The 26,463-nt window shown below is 44.8% G+C and overlaps 1 protein-coding gene across 1 annotated transcript in view; it reads left to right on the top strand.

The window, feature by feature from the left end:
- LOC120035094 (vascular endothelial growth factor C-like) overlaps positions 1-26,463 on the top strand; it is a 60,479-nt gene that overhangs the window by 17,841 nt on the left and 16,175 nt on the right. Inside the window, exons 2-4 of the mRNA XM_038981869.1 lie at positions 9,563-9,776; positions 10,073-10,263; positions 18,743-18,882. Coding sequence (XP_038837797.1) covers positions 9,563-9,776; positions 10,073-10,263; positions 18,743-18,882 — 545 coding nt within the window. The remainder of the gene's footprint in view (positions 1-9,562; positions 9,777-10,072; positions 10,264-18,742; positions 18,883-26,463) is intronic.

A 26,463-nucleotide genomic window follows, 5' to 3' on the forward strand; every position in this document is an offset into this window, starting at 1 on the left:
TAGCTAGGTCAGTGGAGTCGGGTGTTTGTCCTGTCTTACTGTAGCTAGGTCAGTGGAGTCGGGTGTTTGTCCTGTCTTACTGTAGCTAGGTCAGTGAAGTCGGGTGTTTGTCCTGTCTTACTGTAGCTAGGTCAGTGGAGTCAGGTGTTTGTCCTGTCTTACTGTAGCTAGGTCAGTGGAGTCGGGTGTTTGTCCTGTCTTACTGTAGCTAGGTCAGTGGAGTCGGGTGTTTGTCCTGTCTTACTGTAGCTAGGTCAGTGGAGTCGGGTGTTTGTCCTGTCTTACTGTAGCTAGGTCAGTGGAGTCGGGTGTCTGTCCTGTCTTACTGTAGCTAGGTCAGTGGAGTCTGGTGTTTGTCCTGTCTTACTGTAGCTAGGTCAGTGGAGTCGGGTGTCTGTCCTGTCTTACTGTAGCTAGGTCAGTGGAGTCGGGTGTTTGTCCTGTCTTACTGTAGCTAGGTCAGTGGAGTCGGGTGTTTGTCCTGTCTTACTGTAGCTAGGTCAGTGGAGTCGGGTGTCTGTCCTGTCTTACTGTAGCTAGGTCAGTGGAGTCGGGTGTTTGTCCTGTCTTACTGTAGCTAGGTCAGTGGAGTCGGGTGTTTGTCCTGTCTTACTGTAGCTAGGTCAGTGGAGTCGGGTGTTTGTCCTGTCTTACTGTAGCTAGGTCAGTGGAGTCGGGTGTCTGTCCTGTCTTACTGTAACTAGGTCAGTGGAGTCGGGTGTCTGTCCTGTCTTACTGTAGCTAGGTCAGTGGAGTCGGGTGTTTGTCCTGTCTTACTGTAGCTAGGTCAGTGGAGTCGGGTGTTTGTCCTGTCTTACTGTAACTAGGTCAGTGGAGTCAGGTGTCTGTCCTGTCTTACTGTAACTAGGTCAGTGGAGTCGGGTGTCTGTCCTGTCTTACTGTAGCTAGGTCGGTGGAGTCGGGTGTCTGTCCTGTCTTACTGTAGCTAGGTCAGTGGAGTCGGGTGTTTGTCCTGTCTTACTGTAGCTAGGTCAGTGGAGTCGGGTGTTTGTCCTGTCTTACTGTAACTAGGTCAGTGGAGTCAGGTGTCTGTCCTGTCTTACTGTAACTAGGTCAGTGGAGTCGGGTGTCTGTCCTGTCTTACTGTAGCTAGGTCGGTGGAGTCGGGTGTTTGTCCTGTCTTACTGTAGCTAGGTCAGTGGAGTCGGGTGTTTGTCCTGTCTTACTGTAGCTAGGTCAGTGGAGTCGGGTGTTTGTCCTGTCTTACTGTAGCTAGGTCAGTGGAGTCGGGTGTTTGTCCTGTCTTACCGTAGCTAGGTCAGTGGAGTCGGGTGTTTGTCCTGTCTTACTGTAGCTAGGTCAGTGGAGTCTGGTGTTTGTCCTGTCTTACCGTAACTAGGTCAGTGGAGTCGGGTGTTTGTCCTGTCTTACTGTAGCTAGGTCAGTGGAGTCTGGTGTGTGTCCTGTCTTACTGTAGCTAGGTCAGTGGAGTCGGGTGTTTGTCCTGTCTTACTGTAGCTAGGTCAGTGGAGTCGGGTGTTTGTCCTGTCTTACTGTAGCTAGGTCAGTGGAGTCGGGTGTTTGTCCTGTCTTACTGTAGCTAGGTCAGTGGAGTCGGGTGTCTGTCCTGTCTTACTGTAGCTAGGTCAGTGGAGTCGGGTGTTTGTCCTGTCTTACTGTAGCTAGGTCAGTGGAGTCGGGTGTTTGTCCTGTCTTACTGTAGCTAGGTCAGTGGAGTCTGGAGAGTACTGCACTTACTGAAGCTAGGTCAGTAAAGTCTGGCTTTTGTCCTGTCTTACTGTAGCTATGTCAGTGGAGTCTGGTGTTTGTAGCTAGGTCAGCTCCCCCAGTGCAGTGCTCTCTAAACCTGCCCTGTCTTACTGTAGCTAGGTCAGCTCCCCCAGTGCAGTGCTCTCTAAACCTGTCCTGTCTTACTGTAGCTAGGTCAGCTCCCCCAGTGCAGTGCTCTCTAAACCTGTCCTGTCTTACTGTAGCTAGGTCATCTCCCCCAGTGCAGTGCTCTCTAAACCTGCCCTGTCTTACTGTAGCTAGGTCAGCTCCCCCAGTGCAGTGCTCTCTAAACCTGTCCTGTCTTACTGTAGCTAGGTCAGCTCCCCCAGTGCAGTGCTCTCTAAACCTTTCCTGTCTTACTGTAGCTAGGTCAGCTCCCCCAGTGCAGTGCTCTCTAAACCTGTCCTGTCTTACTGTAGCTAGGTCAGCTCCCCCAGTGCAGTGCTCTCTAAACCTGTCCTGTCTTACTGTAGCTAGGTCAGCTCCCCCAGTGCAGTGCTCTCTAAACCTTTCCTGTCTTACTGTAGCTAGGTCAGCTCCCCCAGTGCAGTGCTCTCTAAACCTGTCCTGTCTTACTGTAGCTAGGTCAGCTCCCCCAGTGCAGTGCTCTCTAAACCTTTCCTGTCTTACTGTAGCTAGGTCAGCTCCCCCAGTGCAGTGCTCTCTAAACCTGTCCTGTCTTACTGTAGCTAGGTCAGCTCCCCCAGTGCAGTACTCTCTGAACCTGTCCTGTCTTACTGTAGCTAGGTCAGCTCCCCCAGTGCAGTGCTCTCTAAACCTGTCCTGTCTTACTGTAGCTAGGTCAGCTCCCCCAGTGCAGTGCTCTCTAAACCTGTCCTGTCTTACTGTAGCTAGGTCAGCTCCCCCAGTGCAGTGCTCTCTAAACCTGTCCTGTCTTACTGTAGCTAGGTCAGCTCCCCCAGTGCAGTGCTCTCTAAACCTGTCCTGTCTTACTGTAGCTAGGTCATCTCCCCCAGTGCAGTGCTCTCTAAACCTGTCCTGTCTTACTGTAGCTAGGTCAGCTCCCCCAGTGCAGTGCTCTCTAAACCTGTCCTGTCTTACTGTAGCTAGGTCAGCTCCCCCAGTGCAGTGCTCTCTAAACCTGTCCTGTCTTACTGTAGCTAGGTCAGCTCCCCCAGTGCAGTGCTCTCTAAACCTGTCCTGTCTTACTCTAGCTGCGTCCGGAGTTGTATAAATGTAGATATATGAATATGGTTCTGGCAAGGTCTGTTTCCCCAGTACAGTGTTCTCTAAGCCTGTCCTGTCCTACACTAGCTAGGCCTGTTCTAGATCCATTACTTCCTGTTCTCTGTCTCTAAGCCTGTACTGTCCTACACTAGCTAGGCCTGTTCTAGTTCCATTACTTCCTGTTCTCTGTCTCTAAGCCTGTACTGTCCTACACTAGCTAGGTCTGTTCTAGGTCCATTACCCTCTGTTCTCTGTCTCTAAGCCTGTCCTGTCCTACACTAGCTAGGCCTGTTCTAGTTCCATTACTTCCTGTTCTCTGTCTCTAAGCCTGTCCTGTCCTACACTAGCTAGGCCTGTTCTAGTTCCATTACTTCCTGTTCTCTGTCTCTAAGCCTGTCCTGTCCTACACTAGCTAGGTCTGTTCTAGGTCCATTACCCTCTGTTCTCTGTCTCTAAACCTGTCCTGTCCTACACTAGCTAGGCCTGTTCTAGTTCCATTACTTCCTGTTCTCTGTCTCTAAGCCTGTCCTGTCCTACACTAGCTAGGCCTGTTCTGGTTCCATTACTTCCTGTTCTCTGTCTCTAAGCTTGTCCTGTCCTACACTAGCTAGGCCTGTTCTGGTTCCATTACTTCCTGTTCTCTGTCTCTAAGCCTGTCCTGTCCTACACTAGCTAGGCCTGTTCTAGGTCCAATACTTCCTGTTCTCTGTCTCTAAGCCTGTCCTGTCCTACACTAGCTAGGTCTGTTCTAGGTCCAATACTTCCTGTTCTCTGTCTCTAAGCCTGTACTGTCCTACACTAGCTAGGCCTGTTCTAGTTCCATTACTTCCTGTTCTCTGTCTCTAAGCCTGTCCTGTCCTACACTAGCTAGGCCTGTTCTAGTTCCATTACTTCCTGTTCTCTGTCTCTAAGCCTGTCCTGTCCTACCCTAGCTAGGCCTGTTTTAGTTCCATTACCCTCTGTTCTCTGTCTCTAAGCCTGTCCTGTCCTACACTAGCTAGGCCTGTTCTGGTTCCATTACTTCCTGTTCTCTGTCTCTAAGCCTGTCCTGTCCTACACTAGCTAGGCCTGTTCTAGTTCCATTACTTCCTGTTCTCTGTCTCTAAGCCTGTCCTGTCCTACACTAGCTAGGCCTGTTCTGGTTCCATTACTTCCTGTTCTCTGTCTCTAAGCCTGTCCTGTCCTACACTAGCTAGGCCTGTTCTAGTTCCATTACTTCCTGTTCTCTGTCTCTAAGCCTGTCCTGTCCTACACTAGCTAGGCCTGTTCTAGTTCCATTACTTCCTGTTCTCTGTCTCTAAGCCTGTCCTGTCCTACACTAGCTAGGCCTGTTCTAGTTCCATTACTTCCTGTTCTCTGTCTCTAAGCCTGTCCTGTCCTACACTAGCTAGGCCTGTTCTAGTTCCATTACTTCCTGTTCTCTGTCTCTAAGCCTGTCCTGTCCTACACTAGCTAGGCCTGTTCTGGTTCCATTACTTCCTGTTCTCTGTCTCTAAGCCTGTCCTGTCCTACACTAGCTAGGCCTGTTCTAGTTCCATTACTTCCTGTTCTCTGTCTCTAAGCCTGTCCTGTCCTACACTAGCTAGGCCTGTTCTAGTTCCATTACTTCCTGTTCTCTGTCTCTAAGCCTGGTCCTGAGGGTCTAATAAATATGGATGAAAGTAATGGCTGCAACAGATGCTACACGTGTAATTCCTGTGTTTGTGCATGTAGCTGGTAGTGGGATCAGGCTATGGAGAAAATCCTGCTTTAGCAGCCTTCTGTTCCACCTTGCCTTTGGCTACATGCCATTCCATAAACTCTTATCCCCATTTAGCGGTTATGGTTCCTCCTCATGTACAGAGCGTGGATGATATGCAGACATCAGAGATATTATGGTTCGTCATGGATCTGTTTTGGTTTGAATATTTAGTGGTTTCACATCTGTGGCTATTCCATAATGTCGTCAGATCAAACTTCAGATGACTGAATGTTGGATCTGACTTGACCCAAAGAGGATATGCCTTGGTTTTAAAGGATCTGTTTAGTGAGTTCTGTCCTGATGTACAACAGCGAATACAATTCTATGTTTGGTTTCAAATAAAAAATAATTTGATTTGGGAAGTGGAAGACTATTCAGTTTTAAATTGTTGGATGGAGTTAAGTTAGGGACAGGAATAGTTTGAGGTTTTCCTGTCATTCCGTTGACATCAAATACATAATTTGTTGAGTAACTATCAGACCTATTACCTATTGGCCACTGTTACAGCGTTTTTCCAAGCCGTGATGCTTGTTTGTTCTTAAGGGAACCATTTTCAATCGGTTATTTTGTTTTCAATATGACTCATCTCATTAGATTATGCTGTTTGGACATATTAGGAAATCTTTAATTCACTATTTATGCAATATCGATGAGTCACTGTCTGACTTTGGCAGGATTTTTGATTATGACATCACTTTTGGGAATGGAAAAATCTCGTCAGGCGGTTTGCTCACTAAATGTCACTCTAATGCAGAACATGACAAGGCTCCGTCTTTAGGCAGTGTAAAACAGATACAAACGGACCATACAGTATCATATACTCCCCATGGCAATACATGCATGGTAATATATTTGAAGAGGTAGATTCTAGTTGAATCCTGGCAACACGGATTAAATCCCTGGCCCTGCAGGAGAACGGAAGAGAGGAATTCCAGGCTCAGATTGGGAAGATCGTTTTGGGCTGCTGGATCCTAGAGCATCCGGGATGCCGGTGAACCAGAGGACGAGGGGGAGGGAGGGGGGGGAGGGAGGGAGGGAGGACGGGGGCTTGCCCGGTACCCATAAACCTGCTCTGCTCTGCTTAGTCAGAGGAAGCACGGACACTGCTGCTTCACCGTCCAGCCCAGGCTCGGGCTGTGGTTTATACCTGTCATCATAGGAAATACCTGGAGCCATACTGTACAGTATAGGATGTAGCAGCCTTCCAGTAACTCAGTACTAAGGCCATCACTTCGGCCACAGGTTTCTCCTGTTCGTTACAGAAAGTAACTCCCACACATATGATTCCATCTTGACATTGTGTATTGTCCGTTTTCCCTGACAAGGGGAATCTCACAGCCCTGGTTGTAATCTATACAACCAGGGACTGGAGTTTTTCCTGGTCAGATCACATGGTCAGGGAAACCTCCTGGCCCTAGCCACTCCCTCCTAATGGTGTCAAGTGAACAATTGAAAGTCAGCTCAGTTTACAATACTATTTTAAGGCAAGGGTGAGCATGTTTGCTTGGTAATTGGAACCACACACGCCGATGATTAAACCACACTGGCATGTTATTACTGTCATAGTGGTCAGGCAGATTTCCTGTGCCTACTTGTAGTGTGGCAATAATGTTCCATTACCAACACTCAGTCATACATTCACCTTCCTGTGCCTGTGGCAGTGCATTCCACTAACAGCAGAGATTCGTCCAAAATGGCACCCTATTCCCTATACAGTGCACTACTTCCGTGCACTATGAAGGGAATACTGTGTCATTTTGGATGAAGACCAGGACTGACAAAAAATGAACTTTGGCTGAGGTTTTATGTGTTACATTTTGAACATTCTTTTATCCGGACTGTATGTCTGTCCGCGCGGTCATTCATATCCTGTGACTTCAAATCTTTCACCGCATGAACCCTTGTCAAAAGTAGTCAATGTAAGTGTCATCAGTGGGATTGCTTGGCAGAGTTCTAAACTGCATGGAACAAATGAAAGGGGTGTGTTTTGTGGTGGACGTGATTCATTTGAAGCTTTTTACTGCAGTGGGCTAAATCGGGGTCACACAGAGTGTTTCTTGGTAGTCTTAAACAAATCTACTTTGAAACAAAGTATACACCTCACACACATGGTTATGGGCTTAAAAAAAAGAAGACACCTGTACCATGTCAGATATAGAGTTGAAATGTACAACATTTGTAGTTTGCATCCCAATATTACATTACATTGCATCCCAATATCATTTGACTGCAGGAAAGGACCTATCGAATGTTCTGCCTTTCTACTGTACTATACTGTCAAGTGTCTACTGCCTGCTGGATGCATTCCACTGTGTGTTTTTCCTTACTGTGTGTTTCCATATTGGTCTTCTGTACTCTGTGCTCCCAAGTCAATAGTAAAACAACAACAGGTTCTATTTCTAGTTAAACGGAATGTTTAGTCGGAGATACGTTTGTTCACTGTTTTGCCTTTGTCTCTTAAAATGGATTTAAGACGTCAGACATTTCTTTTCCCTAGTGAACGAACGTGAGGGTGGACCAAGGTGCGAATAAGCTTACACACACACACACACACACACACACACACACACACACACACACACACACACACACACACACACACACACACACACACACACACACACACACACACACACACACACACACACACACACACACACACACACACACACACACACACACACACAGTCTCTAGTGTTTCTGGTAAGAAACCACGTTACGTTGTTATCTATAGAACCATTGTAAACTAACACATGAAAGGAGTCTAATACAATAGTCTTGTTCAGGGTTTCTCTGGTGTTTGACTTTCCTGAATAAATAAAGGGCAAAATGCCCGCTTACTACAAGGAATTGAATTCTACCTCTTCACCTGATACTTTGACGAGGAAGCAGTGCTCGGGAGAGAGATGTTGCATGTCTAGAGGACCAGAGTTGAATACCACCGCTGTACAGGCAGTACGCTGTAGATTCCAATATAGAAATGACTCTAAGGTTCCTCTGTAACCTGACAGAAAGGTCAAGCGCTTTCTCTTTGTTTCTGGATGATGTCAACCAGAGTGGAGCTGAGGTCGTATTGTCAATGAACTATTGGCGATACGGGAGTAAAAGATGGACCTGCTGTTCCATCCCGTTGTTTGCTTTGCCTTGTTTATTAAGTCATGACATCTGATGTCAAAGCAAAGGCTTGAACCTGATTCCTTGGAGGGTATCGGAGTCCAACAAGCATTCCCTGAATTGAATAATACAATCAGTATGTTTCCAATCTGTCAATTGTCTGCGAACTGCAAAGCACGTCCCCTTTCAGTTCAATCCTCTTATCATTTGGGTGAAATGTTTGCAAACAGCTCATGGCTCATCTTTGAAGACAAGATGAACTAGACAAATCAAGATATTATTAAATAACCTTCTCTGGAAACAACTCAACTCGGGAAAACATAATGGTTCATGTCTTTGTTGAATTTGCCAATCCTGTCAACATGTTTTAAAACACTAAACATCCCACAAGCTTTAAGGCAAACATATGATTCATGTTCTCCAAGACAAGCAGTTAAGAGATGTGTTCTCTGTAAATTAGAGTCAAGAACCTTACATACCAGTCTGTAAACATGGTGGTCAGCACAGAATAAGATGTCATGTCTATTGAATAATCCCAGCCCGGTCTTGGATAATAAACTATTATGAATTACCCAGATAGAGTCTGTCCGAAAAAAGAAAAAAAAAACATTTATTGGCCATTTTTTTCTTACTTTCGCTTTTTGACACCTTGAAGGGAGACGAATGTGAGGGAGGGAGGTTTTCTCTTTCTTTCTCTCTCTTTTTTGGTTATCATCGGGGTCATGACTCATGAGGGCATGTTTTCTGGAATGTTCCAGACAACAGTATCACTTTTCATCGGCGACTCCTGTACACTGTCAGGCAGTGCTCATGTTTTCACACTTCGCAAACTCGTATCCCCCAAGGAGTGGCGGTGTGTAGGGAGGGAAGCAGCCTGTCAATGTCTGGTCGGTGAGGGACGACCGGGTGCTGAAAGTGTACTAGACGATTCGGATACGGATGTCTTCCAGGGGTTGGTTGTACTGTTGAAGGAGAACAGGTCATTAGCTATAGTAGCTACCCTCACACCAAGTGTTCTGTTTTATTCACGTCTCCCTACCCGTTCAGACAATATTGGTCTGCCTCTCCACTGTGTAGACACCCTGAAGGTGTAAAGGTTACGTGTTGGTGTATTTTAATTATGTCTTAGCCCATACGTTAAAGGCTTTTTATCTTTCACTCCGCACTTATTTGTAGTTATAATTCTATATATACATATATATATATATATATTTTCTCATTTCAATACTGGTCTGTGGTTGAAGGTTGAAGGTGGCGCAATATAAATGGATTCTCAGCATTGAATGAGAATTATGTTTTGGAATAAATAGCAAAACTAACACAACTCATATCACCTGATTCCACTGATTCTTTTAATATTGTTGGCTGTCAGGACAGGAAATGCTTTACCAATGCAATTGAAATGGTTTCGACCAATGAAAAGGCTCAATATGGCTAAACAAGCATTTATTACACTTACTAGGGGGTTAGTGACATGTCTATGTCCGTGAGTCAAAACCATCACCATGAGATTCCTTTCTAAACACTCTTCCTCCTCCTAACAAATAACAATACGATCTAAGTCAATTAATCAGATCATGGTATTGTCTCCGACTGAGTTGACTCTGGTAACACACTTCCTCGTGAACTCTGTCTGTATCATTCACCACACTACTGTGGGAGGTCTCCTCAAACCAAATACCTTCATGTCTTCTCCCCAGTTCTTAATGTGTGATAACGGTACCAGTACATCAGTCCTTATATGGTCTCTCTGTTCTTTCCATCCAGGAGCCGTCGGAGCCAGACCTTGAGCAGCAGCTGCGCTCCGTGGCCAGTGTTGACGAACTGATGAGGATAGTGTACCCTAACTACTACAGCGTGCTCAGTTGCCGGTCAAAGCGGGGCGCACGCTTCACCCTGAGAGGGGAACACACAGCCACGGAAACGCGGTCGAGCGACGAACTGCCGGCGTTCGCTTCCTTCAACCCTGACACACTGAAAAGTAAGTGTCTGTTTTCAGGAGATGCTTTTTCTGTCACTGTTGGCCTGTCTAGATTTGTTGGGTGTTGACCAACTGACCCTGTAGGATAGTAGCATTTGACTATAACAAACAATTAGATCAGTGCTTAGTTTAGCAAACAAATTGATATCACCTAAAAAAGAAAATACATTTGATTGCCCAGTTTTCTTGACTGACGTCAATACAGGAAGTGCAATACAATACATGTTTTGTCGAATGATGATGTAATTTTAATGCTCTGGTCTTCCTGTCTGATTCTCTCAACGTGCATCCAACAGGTATTGTGTCAGAGTGGAAAAAGACCCAGTGCATGCCACGAGAAGTTTGTTTAGATGTGGGGAAAGAGTTTGGGGCGGCTACAAACACCTTCTATAAACCACCCTGCGTGTCTGTCTACAGATGTGGGGGCTGCTGCAACAGCGAGGCGCTGCAGTGTATGAACATCAGCACCTCCTACATCAGCAAGACGGTGAGTTACACACAACCTGGGGGACCGCAAAGGGGGGGGGGGCTGTGGTGTGTGTGTGCATGTGTGTGTGTGTGCATGTGTGTGTGTGTGTGTGTGTGTGTGTGTGTGTGTGTGTGCGTGCGTGCGTGCGTGCGTGCGTGCGTGCGTGCGTGCGTGCGTGCGTGCGTGTGCGTGTGTGTGTGTGTGTGTGCGTGCATGTGTGTGTGTGCGCGAGTGTGTGTTGGCTATGTTGTAGTGGGGTTCTTAATTAAACAGCGGCGGTACTCAACTGCAGTCCTCACAGGCCGCAGTATCTTGATTGACCACAGATCACTTACAGATCATAATTTTACTAGTTGAACGGCAAGACCTGACAACCGTTAGACACACAGGCCCCTGAGGACTGGAGTTGGGTTAAAGCCTTGCTTCATATGATTTAGAAATGGTTTAGTTGATTTGCATGAAAATGCCAAAACAATGCATTTTTTTACAGAGTGTGATCTGTGGAAATCCAAATGACGTATTGGATGTACTCTGATGTGCTTATAGCTTCTTTAAAGCCTACGCATAGTTTTTCTCTACTAGACTGATGTGAGTGAGGGGTTCATTCTCAGTGTCCCACCTTGATTCAGGGGGTAAACGGCAGGCAGGGGGTCTTATGCGAGGTTGTGTGCGTGTTGGAGTTATTAGCGGCTAGGCCTCTTTTAATTGTCCACTTATTTTGGGTGGGCTGACCCCAGCCGGGCTATTCTGAGTCTGTGTGATTTAAAGCATGACACGCTCACAGTCAGGGGTTTTAGTCTGAGTCCTCCTGGTCAAGGCCTTAGCATTGCAACTGTTGTTAGACTGCTAATGTTTCTATGGAGACCTACCACAGCCTCTGTAAGTGTAACTCAATGACCTACTTGACTTAATCCTGGTCACCCCTGGGAACCTAAGAGTTTTTCCTATAATCTTTACTGCCCTAACACATTTTTTTGGACCATCAAGAAATTAGATTCTCTATTTTAGGGGATCAGAAAAAAGACCTAATAGTTGTGCAATTGTTTTCGTGCAATTCAACAGTGCAATGTTTTTCATGACCAGTGAACTAGACTCATAGGGCTCTGAGATGTGATATGCTGTGGGGGAGGGAGGGGCGTCTGTGTGGTACAGTAAATGTGTTTGCGTCAGAGAATAAGCATGCATCAACATTCAAGGAGACACTGGGGGAGCATAGATGTTAGATTAGGACTCGTCTGTACAATTCAGTTGAGCGCTGGCGTGCCCTGATCTATGCAGATAAAACATATGTTCTCCATCCAAAGGGGTCAGATTTAAGTGAAGGGTTCTATAGTTCTATATAGCTCTCATTAGCAAGACGCAGGGCACCAAGAATGAAATTGAAACCTGCAGTTCAATAACACAGCTAAGTAATATAGCCTACATGTGTTTGGTAACGTAACTACTCGTTAAACATTGGCGGTTGGATACAAACCAAGCGTGATTGGATTCAGATTGAAAATTGAAGCATGCATTTTCCATGCTATTTTGTCATTGATTTCAAGCCCAACTACAGCTCCCATGACTCTTTGATTGGCTTACTTGAGACTCATAGCTAAACCACTGACTCATGGTACTACTGGGTATCCTCAGAGAAAGACTAGCTTGTTGTGTCTACTCCCCCTGACATCACCCACAACCTTTGGATTACTTGTCAGTCTGTAGCCAGGCAGGCTGGTCTGTGGCCAGGCAGGTTGGTCTGTGGCCAGGCAGATTGGTCTGTAGCCAGGCAGGTTGGTCTGTAGCCAGGCAGGCTGGTCTGTGGCCAGGCAGGTTGGTCTGTGGCCAGGCAGATTGGTCTGTAGCCAGGCAGGTTGGTCTGTGGCCAGGCAGGTTGGTCTGTGGCCAGGCAGGTTGGTCTGTGGCCAGGCAGGTTGGTCTGTAGCCAGGCAGGTTGGTCTGTGGCCAGGCAGGTTGGTCTGTAGCCAGGCAGGTTGGTCTGTGGCCAGGCAGGTTGGTCTGTGGCCAGGCAGATTGGTCTGTGGCCAGGCAGGTTGGTCTGTAGGCCTACTGTTTGGTTTCCACTACAGAACTAATGGCCAATCAAAAGTCTCTCCAGTTACCTCTTATCTGGCTTTATGCCCACCTGATCCCAGACAATGTGCAGGCTCAGTGGATTGTAAATGAGTCAACGAACTCATGTGTTTGACAGGGCCGGCAGTCAGACAGATTGACTCGCTGAATAGTTAGGATGAACTTAATTAATAAACAGTTTACCTAACTTTTACTTTACGTGACCTGCAGTATCATGGCGCCGACAGAGTTGGTCGCCTCGCTTCAGGTCCTTAGGAAACTATGCAGTAATTCGGGTTTTTTCTGTATTATTTCTTACATTGTTAGCCCAGAAAATCTCAAGCGTTATTACATACAGCCGGGAAGAACTATTGGATATAAAAGTGATGTTAACTTAGCAACATTACGACCAGGAATATGTCTTTCCCAAAGCGGATCCTTTGTTCGGACCTCCACCCTGGACGTGGGATCATATCCCAGAGGCCGACACAAACAACACGGTCGCTGCAGGAGAGGCAGACGGAGTGGCCTACTGGTCAGACTTAGAAGGCGAGCACACCATACACCGCTTCCGAGCATATTACTCGCCAATGTCCAATCTCTGGACAACAAGGTGGACGAAATTAGGGCACGAGTTGCCTTCCAGAAAGACATCAGAGATTGTAACATTCTCTGTTTCACGGAAACATGGCTCACTCGGGATATGTTGTCAGAGTTGGTACAGCTGTCCGGTTTCTTCACGCATCACGCCGACAGAAACAAACAACTCTCTGGTAAGAAGAAGGGTGGGGGTGTATGCCTTATGATGAATGACTCATGTTGCGATCATAACAACATACAGGAACTTAAGTCATTTTGTTCACTTGACCTAGAATTCCTTACAATCTAATGCCAGCCTCATTATCTACCAAGAGAATTATCTTCGATTATAGTCACAGCCGTGTATATCCCCCCAGGCAGATACCCCGACGGCCCTGAAAGAACTTCACTGGACTCTATGTAAACTGGAAACCATACATCCTGAGGCTGCATTTATTGTAGCTGGGGATTTTAACAAAGCTAATATGAGAACAAGGCTTCCTAAATTCTATCAGCATATTAAATGTGCGACACAGGCTGGTAGCATTCTCGACCATTGCTAATCTAACTTCCGCGATGCATACAGAGCCCCCCCGCCCTCCCTTCGGTAACTCTGACCATGACTCCATTTTGTTGATCCCAGCCTACAGACAGAAACTAAAACAGGAAACGCCCGTGCTCAGGTCTATCCAATTATTGTCTGACATATCGGATTCCATGCTTCAATATTGCTTCGATCATGTGGACTGGGGATATGTTCCGGGTAGCCTTAGACAATAAAATTGATGTATACGCTGACTCAGTGAGCGAGTTAATTAGCAAATGCATCGGTGATGTTGTACCCACTTTGACTATTAAAACCTTCCCTAACCAGCAACCGTGGATTGATGGCAGCATTCGCGCAAAACTGAAAGGGTGAACTATCCAATTTAATCATGGCAAGGCGACTGGAAACATGACAGAATACAAACAGTGTAGCTATTCCCTCTGCAAGGCAATCAAACAAGCAAAGCGTCAGTATAGAGACAAAGTAGAGTCGCAATTCAACGTCTCAGACACTAGACGTATGTGGCAGGGTCTACAGTCAATCACGGATTACAAAAGAAAACCAGCCTTGTCGCGGACATCGACGTCTTGCTCCCAGACAAATTAAACAACTTCTTTGCTAGCTTTGAGGACAATACAGTGCCACTGACACAGCCTGCTACCAAAGCCTGTGGGCTCTCCTTCACCGTGGCCAACGTGAGTAAAACATTTAAATGTGTTAACCCTCGCAAGCTGCCGGCCCAGACGGTATCCCTAGCCGCGTCCTCAGAGCACGCGCAGACCAGCTGGCTGGTGTGTTTACGGACATATTCAATCAATCCCTATCCCAGTCTGCTGTGACCACATGCTTCAAGATGGCCACCATTGTTCCTGTTCCCAAGAAAGCTAAGGTAACTGAACTAAATTACTATCATACTATCATACTAGCATACACTTCTGTCATCATGAAGTGCTTTGAGAGACGAGTCAAGGATCATATCACCTCCACCCTACCTGATACCCTAGATCCACTCCAATTTGCTTACCGCCTCAATGGGTCCACAGACGACTCAATCGCCATCACACTGCACACTGCCCTATTCCATCTGGACAAGAGGAATACCTATGTAAGAATGCTGTTCATTGACTACATCTCAGCATTTCAAATCAAATCAAATGTATTTATTTATCCCTTCGTACATCAGCTGGATTTTAACACCATAGTACCCTCCAAACTCGTCATTAAGCTCGAGACCCTGGGTCTCGACCCCGCCCTGTGCAACTGGGTCCTGGACTTTCTGACGGGCCACCCCCAGGTGGTGAGGGTAGGAAACAACATCTCCAGCCTGCTGATCCTCAACCAAGGAGCCCCACAAGGGTGCATTCTCAGCCCTCTCCTGTAATCCCTGTTCACCCATGACTGCGTGGCCATGCACTCCTCCAACTCAATCATCAAGTTTGCAGACGACACTACAGTGGTAGGCTTAATTACCAACATTGGCGAGACGGCCTACAGGGAGGAGGTGAGGGCCCTCAGAGTGTGGTGTCAGGAAAATAACCTCTAACTCAACGTCAACAAAACAAAGGAGATGATCGTGGACTTCAGGAAAGAGCAAAGGAAGCACTCCCCCATCCACATCGACGGGACAGTAGTGGAGAAGGTGGAAAGTTTCAAGTTCCTCGGCGTACACATCACAGACAAATTGAAATGGTCCACCCACACAACAGCGAAAACACAACACAAACTTTTACAGATGCACAATCGAGAGCATCCTGTCGGGGTGTATCACCACCTGGTACAGGAACTGCTCCGCCCACAACCGCAGGGCTCTCCAGAGGGTGGTGCGGTTTGCACAATGCTTCACCGGGGGCAAACTACCTGCCCTCCAGGACACCTACAGCACCCGATGTCACAGGAAGGCAAAAAAGATCATCAAGGATAACAACCACCCGAGCCACTGCCTGTTCACCCCGTTATCATCCAGAAGGTGAGGTCAGTACAGGTGCATCAAAGTTGGGACCGAGAGACTGAAAAACAGCTTCTATCTCAAGGCCATCAGACTGTTAAACAGCCATCACTAACATAGAGTGGCTGCTGCCAACATACATACTCAAATCTCTTGCCACTTAAATAAATGTAATAAATGGATTTAATAAAGGTATCACTAGTCACTTTAAACAACACCATTTTAATAATGTCTACATATCCTACATTACTAATCTCATATGTATATACTGTATTCTATACCATCTACTGCATCTTGCCTATGCCGCACGGCCATCACTCATCCATATATTTATATGTACAGTTGAAGTTGGAAGTTTACATTTACATCATTTTTCAACCACTCCACAAATTTCTTGTCAACAAACTATAGTTTTGGCAAGTAGGTAAGTAATTTTTCCAACAATTGTTTACAGACAGATTATTTCACTTATAATTCACTGTCTCACAATTCCAGTGGATCAGAAGTTTACATACACTAAGTTGACTGTGCCTTTAAACAGCTTGGAAAATTCCAGAAAATGATGTCATGGCTTTAGAAGCTCAATTGAAGGTGTACCTGTGGATGTAATTCAAGGCCTACCTTCAAACTCTGTGCCTCTTTGGTTCATCCTTGGACGCAATTTCCAAACGCATGAAGGTACCATGTTCATCTGTACAAACAATAGTACGCAAATATAAACACCATGGGACCACACAGCCGTCATACCGCTCAGGAAGGAGATGCGTTCTGTAGAGATGAACGTACTTTGGTGCGAAAAGTGCAAATCAATCCCAGAACAACAGCAATGGACCTTGTGAAGATGCTGGAGGAAACAGGTACAGAGGTATCTATATCCACAGTAAAACGAGTTCTATATTGACATAACCTGAAAGGCCGCTCAGCAAGGAAGAACCACTGCTCCAAAACTGCCATAAAAAAGCCAGACTATGGTTTGCAACTGCACATGGGGACAAAGATCATACTTTTTGCAGAAATGTCCTCTGGTCTGATGAAACAAAAATAGAACTGTTTAGCCATAATGACCATCGTTATGTTTGGAGGAAAAGCTTGCAAGCCGAAGAACACAATCCCAACCGTGAAGCAAGGGGGTGGCAGCATCATGCTGTGGGGGTGCTTGCTGCAGGAGGGACTGGTGCACTTCACAAAATAGATGACATCATGAGGAGGAAAATGATGTGGATATATTGAAGCAACATTTTAAGACATCATTCAGGAAGTTAAAGCTTGGTCGCAAATGGGTCTTCCAAATGGACAATGACCCCAAGCATACTTCCAAAGTTGTGGCAAAATGGCTTAAGGACAACAAAGTCAAGGTATTGTAGTGGCCATCACAAAGCCTGACCTTAATCTTATAGAAAATGTGTGGGCAGAACTGAAAGCATGTGCGAGCAAGGAGGCCTACAAACCTGAGTCAGTTACACCAGCTCTGTCAGGAGGAATGGGCCAAAATTCACCCAACTTATTGTGGGAAGCTTGTGGAAGGCTACCCGAAACATTTGACCGAAGTGAAACAATTTAAAGGCAATGCTACCAAATACTAATTGAGTGTATGTAAACTTCTGACCCACAGGGAATGTGATGAAAGAAATAAAAGCTGAAATAAATCATTCTCTCTACTATTATTCTGACATACATTTCACATTCTTAAAATAAAGTGGTGATCCTGTCTGACCTAAGACAGGGAATTTTTACGAGGATTAATTGTCTAGAATTGTGAAAAACTGAGTTTAAATGTATTTGGCTAAGGTGTGTGTAAACTTCCGACTTCAACTGTGCATATTCTTATTCATCCCTTTCCATATTTGTGTGTAAGTTAGTCATTGTAAAATGTGTTAGATTACTTGTTAGATATTATTGCACGGTCAGTACTAGAAGCACAAGCATTTCGCTACACTCGCATTAACATCTGCTAACCATGTGTATGTGACCAATAACATTTTATTTGAGCATCGCTACTTGATTTTACGGATCTTTTAAGCATTTCTTTCCTCTGCCCTCAATGAACTATTCTGTAGGTACAGTGGGAGTGTTCTTTAAGACAGCTCTTTGGTAGTGCTCACTTCCTTTCCCCAGATGCGAGTAGAGTCCATTGTCAGGTACAGTACATCAAGATGCCTTAAGGAATCTCTCTCATGTACGTTGCCAGCCTAACGAGGGGTTAGTGTGTTGTCTTTAGAGCGGTGGGGGGATGTGTGATGCAGTGTAAGTGCGTAAGCGCGGCTGTAAGGAGCCGGGTGTGGATGGGAAGGGGCGGGTAGGGGAAGGTAGGGAAGTACCCCTCCCTTTCACCGGGGAGGACGTTCTGAGGCGACGTTAGGGCATAGGGGTCAGATCATCCCGCTATTACAGTATTTTTGGTATTCCCGGATATTCCCCTCACTTATAAACCATTCCCAATCTCATCAATGTATTGGGATAAGGGTTGCAGTATTTATTGCGGGGGCATTTGTCAGGTTTTACCGGTTTCTTAAAAGGAAGCTGGAAAGGCCTCCGCCAAAGCCCATGCCAAGGTGCTGAGACTAATCAGACTGGGCTACCTTGGTAACATGTTTGCCAGGAGGAGGACCGGGTTGATTGCTTAGGTCAGTTTTAATCATCCTAAAGGACTATAGTCCTCATTGAGTGGTCTGTTATTTTTTTGAGTGAATGTGGACTGACCTGTTTCATTGAAGGGAAGAAAAGTCTGGATTCAAGTCACAGAGACTTTTGTTTGCTATTCATGCTTTGGGGGCCAATGGCCATTCACAGACTCACTCTCAATCACTGCTTGAGTCTACTCCATTCCTCCCTATGCGGCCTTAGAACAGAGTAACCACAATGAATAGTTTTTAATTGATCAAGGCGTGATACAGAAAGCTCCTGCCAACACTAATAACAACAAGCTCCCTTGCCTCATTCCCTCTTTCATGGCTGCTATCCCGTCCACTTCAATGTTGTCTGTAGTTGTGGTTAGAGAGTTTATACACAGTGTGGTTGTGTGTCAGTGGTCTGTGAATTTAGAGTTGCACAACATGCCCCATTCTTAGCCCCACTTATCTGGCTGTTTTTAGATTTAATCTTCAACCCTCAAATGGTCCTGACTAGAATGCTGCAAAGAAACTGTTGCAAAAGGTTGATCATCATTTTGGTTGCGCCGTGACATCAACTAGACAAATACAGGTCCTACAAAGTACTATTATCTCTGTCAGTTGCTTGATAATAGTTTTTTTTCTCTCATAACTGTCTGAAAACCACTATTCATTGTAGGTTTCACCATTATGTTGACTAAAGAAAACTGTCTAAAAGTCCTACTATCTGTTACTTGACTAATTTTCTCTCTCTGTTTCTTCTAGCTGTTTGAAATCACAGTTTCCAGCAGAACAATTAACAACCTAGTGACTATCAGCTTTGCCAACCACACCGTGTGCAATTGTCTGTCCAAACTGGACGCCTACAGACAAGTACACTCCATCATACGACGATCTCTACCAGAGTAAGTCTTCCTTTTCTTAATCCAGTCCTCTAATTTAGCTATGTTGATCTGCTGTAGGAGTTAGGGGTAGTAGTACTAGTTAACTTTGCTATGTTGATCTGCTTAGAGGTAGTAGTACTAGTTAACTTAGCTATGTTGATCTGCTTAGGGGTAGTAGTAATAGTTAAGTTAACTATGTTGATCTGCTCCTACCCCTGTAGGAGTTAGGGGTAGTAGTAATAGTTATTAAGTTAACTATGTTGATCTGCTCCTACCCCTGTAGGAGTTAGGGGTAGTAGTAATAGTTAAGTTAGCTATGTTGATCTGCTCCTACCCCTGTAGGAGTTAGGGGTAGTAGTAATAGTTAAGTTAACTAAGTTGATCTGCTCCTACCCCTGTAGGAGTTAGGGGTAGTAGTACTAGTTAAGTTAGCTATGTTGATCTGCTCCTACCCCTGTAGGAGTTAGGGGTAGTAGTAATAGTTAAGTTAACTATGTTGATCTGCTCCTACCCCTGTAGGAGTTAGGGGTAGTAGTAATAGTTATTAAGTTAACTATGTTGATCTGCTCCTACCCCTGTAGGAGTTAGGGGTAGTAGTAATAGTTAAGTTAACTATGTTGATCTGCTCCTACCCCTGTAGGAGTTAGGGGTAGTAGTAATAGTTAAGTTAACTATGTTGATCTGCTCCTACCCCTGTAGGAGTTAGGGGTAGTAGTAATAGTTAAGTTAACTATGTTGATCTGCTCCTACTCCTGTAGGAGTTAGGGGTAGTAGTAATAGTTAAGTTAACTATGTTGATCTGCTCCTACTCCTGTAGGAGTTAGGGGTAGTAGTAATAGTTAACCTAGCTATGTTGATCTGCTCCTACCCCTGTAGGAGTTAGGGGTAGTAGTAATAGTTATTAAGTTAACTATGTTGATCTGCTCCTACCCCTGTAGGAGTTAGGGGTAGTAGTAATAGTTATTAAGTTAACTATGTTGATCTGCTCCTACCCCTGTAGGAGTTAGGGGTAGTAGTAATAGTTAAGTTAGCTATGTTGATCTGCTCCTACCCCTGTAGGAGTTAGGGGTAGTAGTAATAGTTAAGTTAACTATGTTGATCTGCTCCTACCCCTGTAGGAGTTAGGGGTAGTAGTAATAGTTAAGTTAACTAAGTTGATCTGCTCCTACCCCTGTAGGAGTTAGGGGTAGTAGTAATAGTTAAGTTAGCTATGTTGATCTGCTCCTACCCCTGTAGGAGTTAGGGGTAGTAGTAATAGTTATTAAGTTAACTATGTTGATCTGCTCCTACCCCTGTAGGAGTTAGGGGGTAGTAGTAATAGTTAAGTTAGCTATGTTGATCTGCTCCTACCCCTGTAGGAGTTAGGGGTAGTAGTAATAGTTATTAAGTTAACTATGTTGATCTGCTCCTACCCCTGTAGGAGTTAGGGGGTAGTAGTAATAGTTAAGTTAGCTATGTTGATCTGCTCCTACCCCTGTAGGAGTTAGGGGGTAGTAGTAATAGTTAAGTTAACTATGTTGATCTGCTCCTACCCCTGTAGGAGTTAGGGGTAGTAGTAATAGTTAAGTTAGCTATGTTGATCTGCTCCTACCCCTGTAGGAGTTAGGGGTAGTAGTAATAGTTATTAAGTTAACTATGTTGATCTGCTCCTACCCCTGTAGGAGTTAGGGGTAGTAGTACTAGTTAAGTTAACTATGTTGATCTGCTCCTACCCCTGTAGGAGTTAGGGGTAGTAGTAATAGTTATTAAGTTAACTATGTTGACCTGCTCCTACCCCTGTAGGAGTTAGGGGTAGTAGTAATAGTTAAGTTAACTATGTTGATCTGCTCCTACCCCTGTAGGAGTTAGGGGTAGTAGTAATAGTTATTAAGTTAACTATGTTGATCTGCTCCTACCCCTGTAGGAGTTAGGGGGTAGTAGTAATAGTTAAGTTAACTATGTTGATCTGCTCCTACCCCTGTAGGAGTTAGGGGTAGTAGTAATAGTTATTAAGTTAACTATGTTGATCTGCTCCTACCCCTGTAGGAGTTAGGGGTAGTAGTAATAGTTAAGTTAACTATGTTGATCTGCTCCTACCCCTGTAGGAGTTAGGGGTAGTAGTAATAGTTAAGTTAACTATGTTGATCTGCTCCTACCCCTGTAGGAGTTAGGGGTAGTAGTAATAGTTATTAAGTTAACTATGTTGATCTGCTCCTACCCCTGTAGGAGTTAGGGGGTAGTAGTAATAGTTAAGTTAGCTATGTTGATCTGCTCCTACCCCTGTAGGAGTTAGGGGTAGTAGTAATAGTTATTAAGTTAACTATGTTGATCTGCTCCTACCCCTGTAGGAGTTAGGGGTAGTAGTAATAGTTAAGTTAACTATGTTGATCTGCTCCTACCCCTGTAGGAGTTAGGGGTAGTAGTAATAGTTAACCTAGCTATGTTGATCTGCTCCTACCCCTGTAGGAGTTAGGGGTAGTAGTAATAGTTAAGTTAGCTATGTTGATCTGCTCCTACCCCTGTAGGAGTTAGGGGTAGTAGTACTAGTTAACTTAGCTATGTTGATCTGCTTAGGGGTAGTAGTAATAGTAGGAGTAGTTCTGTAAAGTATCTTCTCTGCATTATATAGGCCTCTTCTAGTGCCTTTTTCTGGATTCTTAATCCAGTCTATGCCTTGTGTTTTCAGATCCAATACGTTGGATCCGTTGAATGAACTGCTAAAAGCATTCTAACAGATATCTGTCACAGGGACTTTTCCAAATGCCCAGAAAGTGAGAAGGAAGCATTGTCCACCACAGGACAGGAAATACACTTCAAGAACAGTTTGCAAGATGTTGCGGATGTATTTAAGCCTGCAAAGAGCTCGTTCTCGCACCAAGAAACTTAGGATAGCGTCTCTGCTGTCAGCATGCTAACCAAAAGTCCCCAGTTCCAACAAACTCGCTCAGTTTTTCCAGTCAGTTCCTGGATTCTGGTTCTCTTTATTGGGAGTATATGTGGCGAAAGGGTTGTGTGTGTTTTGGATACAGTGGGAGGTTGCCTTGTGTTGTACAGCATCAGTATTTTCCCTTGAACGGATATAGAGGTTCATATTGGCCAATTTAGTGTGGACACCTATTGTTCCTGTGCTGTGAAGGCTTCCTGTCAGTGTGTTGATAGAAGAGGTGCTACTACAGGAAATCCCAGCAGTGAACCTTGATTAACTTTCCATCTAGGCAGGGCGGTGCACTGTGGAGCATTATGGACTGAGTCCATAGTCACTACGTGGAGTGAGGACAGTTAAATGGATGGTGTTTCTGTCACCAGACCTGAAATCACTTTTACATAATTAGAGTTAGTGTCATTTCCTCCATCATACACACACCTGTGCAGCACCCACTTGGGTGATGTAAAGATCAGATGTTGCTACTCCTGCAGTAAACGTCCAGAAGCATAACTTAACATGCCTCAACTTATGAAAACTGCAGTATATCGTGAGCAAGAGGTTACATGGGAGATGTATCTACAGACAGCTCCTCGTTCTGTCTGTCTGCTGTGTTTACGTCAGAGGAGCAGAGGAGTGTAGACTTGGTCCCGGACCCGAACACCTAGCCCGGCCCCCATTCTCATTCACCCACATGTACTGTACATTAAGTCGTGTTTACATACAGTAGTTTTCTGGGAGCGGTAGGAGAGTTAGCTGGGGTGTTAACTGTTTAGCTTAATCAGAACAAGTCGGGGGACAATATTGTTTCCAGAGCCTCCACCAGACTTAGAGCAGTCGTTCTTCTACAGTAGGGTACATGTATCTAGAGGTTTTCCACCAAGCAGTAGCAATAGCAGTAGTAGTAGTAGTAGTAGTAGTAGTAGTAGCATTAGTAGCAGTAGTAGCAGTAGTAGTAGTAGTAGTAGTAGTAGTAGCAGTAGTAGTAGCAGTAGTAGTAGCAGTAGTAGCAATAGCAGTAGCAGCAGTAGCAATAGTAGTAGCACTAGTAGTAGCAGTAGCAGTAGTAGAAGCAGTAGCAGTAGTAGAAGCAGTAGCAGTAACAGTAGCAGTAGTACTAGTAGTATCCGTAGTAATAGCAGTAGCAGTAGTAGAAGCAGTAGTAGTAGCAGTAGTACTAGCAGTAGCAGTAGCACTAGTAGTATCAGTAGTAATAGCAGTAGCAGTAGTAGTAGTAGTAGCAGTAGTATCAGTAGTAATAGCAGTAGCAGTAGTAGTATCACTAGTAATAGCAGTAGCAGTAGTAGTAGTAGTAGTAGTAGCAGTAGCACTAGTAGTAGTAGTAGAATTAGTAATAGCAGTAGCAGTAGTAGTAGTAGTAGCAGTAGCACTAGTAGTAGAAGTAGTAATAGCAGTAGCAGTAGCACTAGTAGTAGAGGTAGCACTAGTAGTAGCAGTAGTAATAGCAGTAGTAGTAGTAGTAGCAGTAGTAATAGCAGTAGTAGTAGTAGTAGCAGTAGCAGTAGTAGAAGCAGTAGTAGAACCAGTAGCAGTATTAGTAGCAGTAGCAGTAGCCCTAGCAGTAGCACTAGTAGTAGCAGTAGCGCTAGTAGAATCAGTAGTAATAGCAGTAGCAGTAGTAGTAGTAGTAGTAGAAGCAGTAGCAGTAGTAGTAGCAGTAGTACTAGTAGTAGTAGCAGTAGCACTAACAGTAGCAGTAACAGTGGTGATATATGGAGCAGCAGGGTGGGGACGGCATGTCAACACCCCAGGGAGAGGAGAGCAAGACCAGGGCTGCACAAGGCAAGCAAACAGGATTAAGAGCAACACTCCATAAACACTTAGAATTTACTATAGACAATGAGCTCATAGCTAAAAACTCGGGCCCTATGTATAACTCTGGAGCCTAGGTATAATCAACAAGGGCCCAGAGTTTGACCTGTTTCAGTTGACGTGTTCAGGAAAAAGTCCTCGCCCCAAAATTGAATGGCTCATTTCAAACCGAAATAAGAAACGCTACGCCAACCGACTGGCCTTGTCATGTCATGTACTGTCAATTCATAGTCTCTAATGTGACACAATGTTTAGATCAATAGTAAGTCTCTGTAAGTCTCATACATGCTCTTAGTATACTAACAAGGGATCTTGCTCTCTATTTCTGCTCAGCATTGCGCTGTTTCAGCGCAACTAGTGTAAATGTTTATTGCCCTTGTGTCAACCCCACAGACTGAAGGATTAGCCCGTTCTTGACACGCGCCGGCATGCCGAGAAATGACTAATGCCCAAGGTGAAAATCTCTCCTCTAGCAATGCAATGGCAATTGGAACACCATTGATCTGTAAGCCCTAATGTTCTCCATGTCCTAAAGCTGTGGTGTTGTTGTGACCGACCAGGGAGGACAGTATTGCCAAGAGAGAGCTGCAGATCGATCCCAGATGGGAGGCCTGCTACAGTCAAATCCAGGGCTGCGTTCCAAATGGTACCCTATTCATTTTATAGTGCTCTACTTTTGACCAGGGCCCATAGGGAACAGGGCGCAATTGGGGATGGAGACCAGAGGTCCAGGTCATGACTACCTGGCTGAAAGATCTATGGCAGGATATGAGCCTGCTATAAGGCTGTTTTGCACTAGCTGTATCATAGGGGCCAATCAATAGGATAGGTTGAAGCACGATGAATTACAATGTAGGTGACTGAGTGTTTTTGGTACGGAAAAGTTTATTCATGGTATAATGCTTGAGTTCAGTAGTAAAGTTTAACAATGTGTGATTAATGGATACAATCTTACCTGACGTGACTAATTGAAATGCCTGGTCCTCTTTATGTCGTTGCTGTAAATGAGAATGTGTTCTCAGTCAATTTACCTGGTAAAATAAGGATTAAGTAAAATTAAATAAATATGTTAGAGGCTGAGAGTCCATGTTCAGGATGTTTATGATGCTATGACTTATCTGGGTGTGACATCATCACATATCAAATGATGGAATAAAGGTCTTAATTCAGAGGGAATGAAGTTGACAAATGATCAGCGTTCATCCCCTAAGACCCTGAGTTGGTCCTGGAGTTGTCAGAACTATCCTTCCAGAGAGAGTCAGCAGACCAGTTTATTTATTATGGGATATTTTACAACAGTATTTTTCTACCTGCTCCTCTGTCAGAGTGATTTTCAATGTCAGGAAAACGCATCATCCCTCGGCGAGTGAGCTGCTCTCGCTCTCATACATCGCCAGGCTTCGCTCAGCTCCTCGCGTAAGAAAAAGCAGATGTGTTCCTATGGCGAGCAGAACTTAGTTCTGCTAGCATGCATCCCAAATTGCACCCTTTTCCTTTATAGTGCACTACTTTTGACCAGGGCACATTTGGCTCTAATCAAAAGTAGTGCACTATATAGAGAATATGGTGCCATTTGGGACGCATCCCTTGTGTTTTTCTTCTTTGCCTTGACACTAAGGGGTGTCTCTTTCCACCATTCTTTTCTGCCTGTAGCTCCAGTGGGGGTATGGTTACATAGCAGCAACAGTTTATGTTCTGATTGCGGATACAGATGCATTAAAGCTGAATACAACATCTAAAAGTGACCTAATGGAGACTAGTCTAGACCAATCCATCCCCAGAATTATTCCGGATTGCAGAAATAGGACCAAATTAAGCTGTGAGGGCTAATAATAATTGATTAGTTTGGGCTGTGGATTCAGCTAGCTGCTAAAGACTGAAACAGACCCGTGGGTCCAGTAGTAGAGCTTTGATCTTTCTCTGGTCTGTTTCTCTGCGGTTCTTTTCCATGGACCTTTACTCTTAACTGTTGTGAATGCTCAGGACACACAGACCATTGCAAGCACAGGTCTCTCAACATGTGTAAGGATCTCACCTATAATGAGGAGATGCTACGGAATGGTAGTCTAATACATGTTGGCCGGTTCAGCCGTCATATAAATAGACACGTATCAAAACCTACGGAGAATGCTGTTGTCTGAATGGCAACATCTCGTGATCATATAGTAGTCTGGAGGCTGCCAGAGTTGACACAATGTGGTCTAACGTTACTTATCAAGACCCAGGGCTAAGAAGTGCCAAAGAAGGAGCTCTCTGCCCTCACACATACTGGACATAATAAACCATTAGAGAGATGAGCTACTCTTCAGAGTGAAGAGAAATGCTTTCAACTTGAGAGTGTAATTCCTCAAATGTCAAATATTAGAGTGTGTTGTCCTTATCTGTTCTCGGGCAGCTACCGCGGTGAGGTGAAAAGACTGGTAATAATTACAAAATTGGCTAAGAGTTTCACGCGCGCTTGCTTTTTCTATGGGATGGAGGTTCTGTGAGTTACTCACAGGCGTAATGAAAATAAAATCTCTCTCTGGGATACCACAGGACAAACAGTTAGCCGTTACCCGAGCGAGAGGAGCGAGGAGGAGCTCAAAGGGCATCCCATCCGTTATCTAAGATGACGTTTATCCTGGCGTGTGGCTGTAAGTCAGTCGGGGGAAAAAACCCTCAGTGCCAGTAAAACGCTTGATGTCAAGAGACGCAACACAGATGTGCTGCTAAAGCTTTGTTTCTCCAATTTTAAAGTATATACATATATTTGCTTGAGCTTGTAGAGTATGTGTGGGTAAAATGTTGAGTGAGGCTAGTCTTTCTACTCTGAGAGATGACGTTTTTTTTTGCAACAGATACGTATCTAGTTTTACAGATGAACA

Source organism: Salvelinus namaycush, chromosome 42, assembly GCF_016432855.1.
Source record: "Salvelinus namaycush isolate Seneca chromosome 42, SaNama_1.0, whole genome shotgun sequence".
Taxonomy (NCBI): Eukaryota; Metazoa; Chordata; class Actinopteri; order Salmoniformes; family Salmonidae; genus Salvelinus; species Salvelinus namaycush.